The sequence below is a fragment of the Eimeria tenella genome, genomic scaffold (genome assembly GCF_000499545.2).
Source record: "Eimeria tenella Houghton genomic scaffold, Eth_scaff2484, whole genome shotgun sequence".
Lineage (NCBI taxonomy): Eukaryota > Apicomplexa > Conoidasida > Eucoccidiorida > Eimeriidae > Eimeria > Eimeria tenella.
In genome coordinates, this window is record NW_013542349.1 from 2337 (window position 1) to 2995 (window position 659).

A 659-nucleotide genomic window follows, 5' to 3' on the forward strand; every position below is an offset into this window, starting at 1 on the left:
CTGCAGCAACTGCCCATCAACCTCGTGGGCACTGCTGCGTGGCTGGTGGCCCTCGTGCTGCAGCTGAGTGGACTTGCTGCTTGGGGAGTGGGGACTGATGTTGCTGCTTGTGTCACTAGTGAAGGTGGTGCTGCTGTTTGCAGACTTGGTGCTGCAGCAGCAGCAGCAATTGCTTCGCTGGTGCTCACGCTGCTTGCTGCTCTCGCCTACTGCCTCTTCTTCACCCACAAGCTCATCCGCGACCTCGGCCTCGACAAGCAGCAGCAGCAGCAGCAGCAGCAGCAGCAGCTGCAGCAGCAGCAGCAGCAGCAGCTCAGCGCGGAAGAGCCGCAGCCCTCCCAAACGCCACTGCCCGCGGGGCCCCCAGGGGGCCCCCAGACCCTTTCAGTACCCACTCAGGGGGGGGCCCACATGGGGGCCCCCAGCAAGGGCTCCCCAGCCAGCCTCGCGGGGGGCCCCCCCGAGGGCTCCCTCGCGGGCTTCTCGGGGGGCCCCCTGGGGGCCCCCCTGAGGGGCCCCCACCCTCCTGCTGTTGGGGAAAGTGAAACCCCTCTGCGCTCCGTCACCGAAGGCTCCCACGTAGCGAAGCAAGGCTGACGCCTCCAGCAGCAGCAGCAGCAGCAGCAGCAGCAGCAGCAACACCACGCTGCCGGCGCCCG

At 68.0% G+C, this 659-nt stretch overlaps 1 protein-coding gene across 1 annotated transcript in view; it reads left to right on the plus strand.

Annotated features, from left to right (window-relative positions):
- ETH_00038020 (uncharacterized protein) overlaps positions 1-597 on the plus strand; it is a gene marked incomplete at both ends in the record, with an annotated part of 2370 nt that extends 1773 nt beyond the window's left edge. The window contains one exon of the mRNA XM_013375019.1: positions 7-597. Within this exon, the coding sequence (XP_013230473.1) occupies positions 7-597 (591 nt within the window). The remainder of the gene's footprint in view (positions 1-6) is intronic.
- Positions 598-659: the final 62 nt, after the last annotated feature.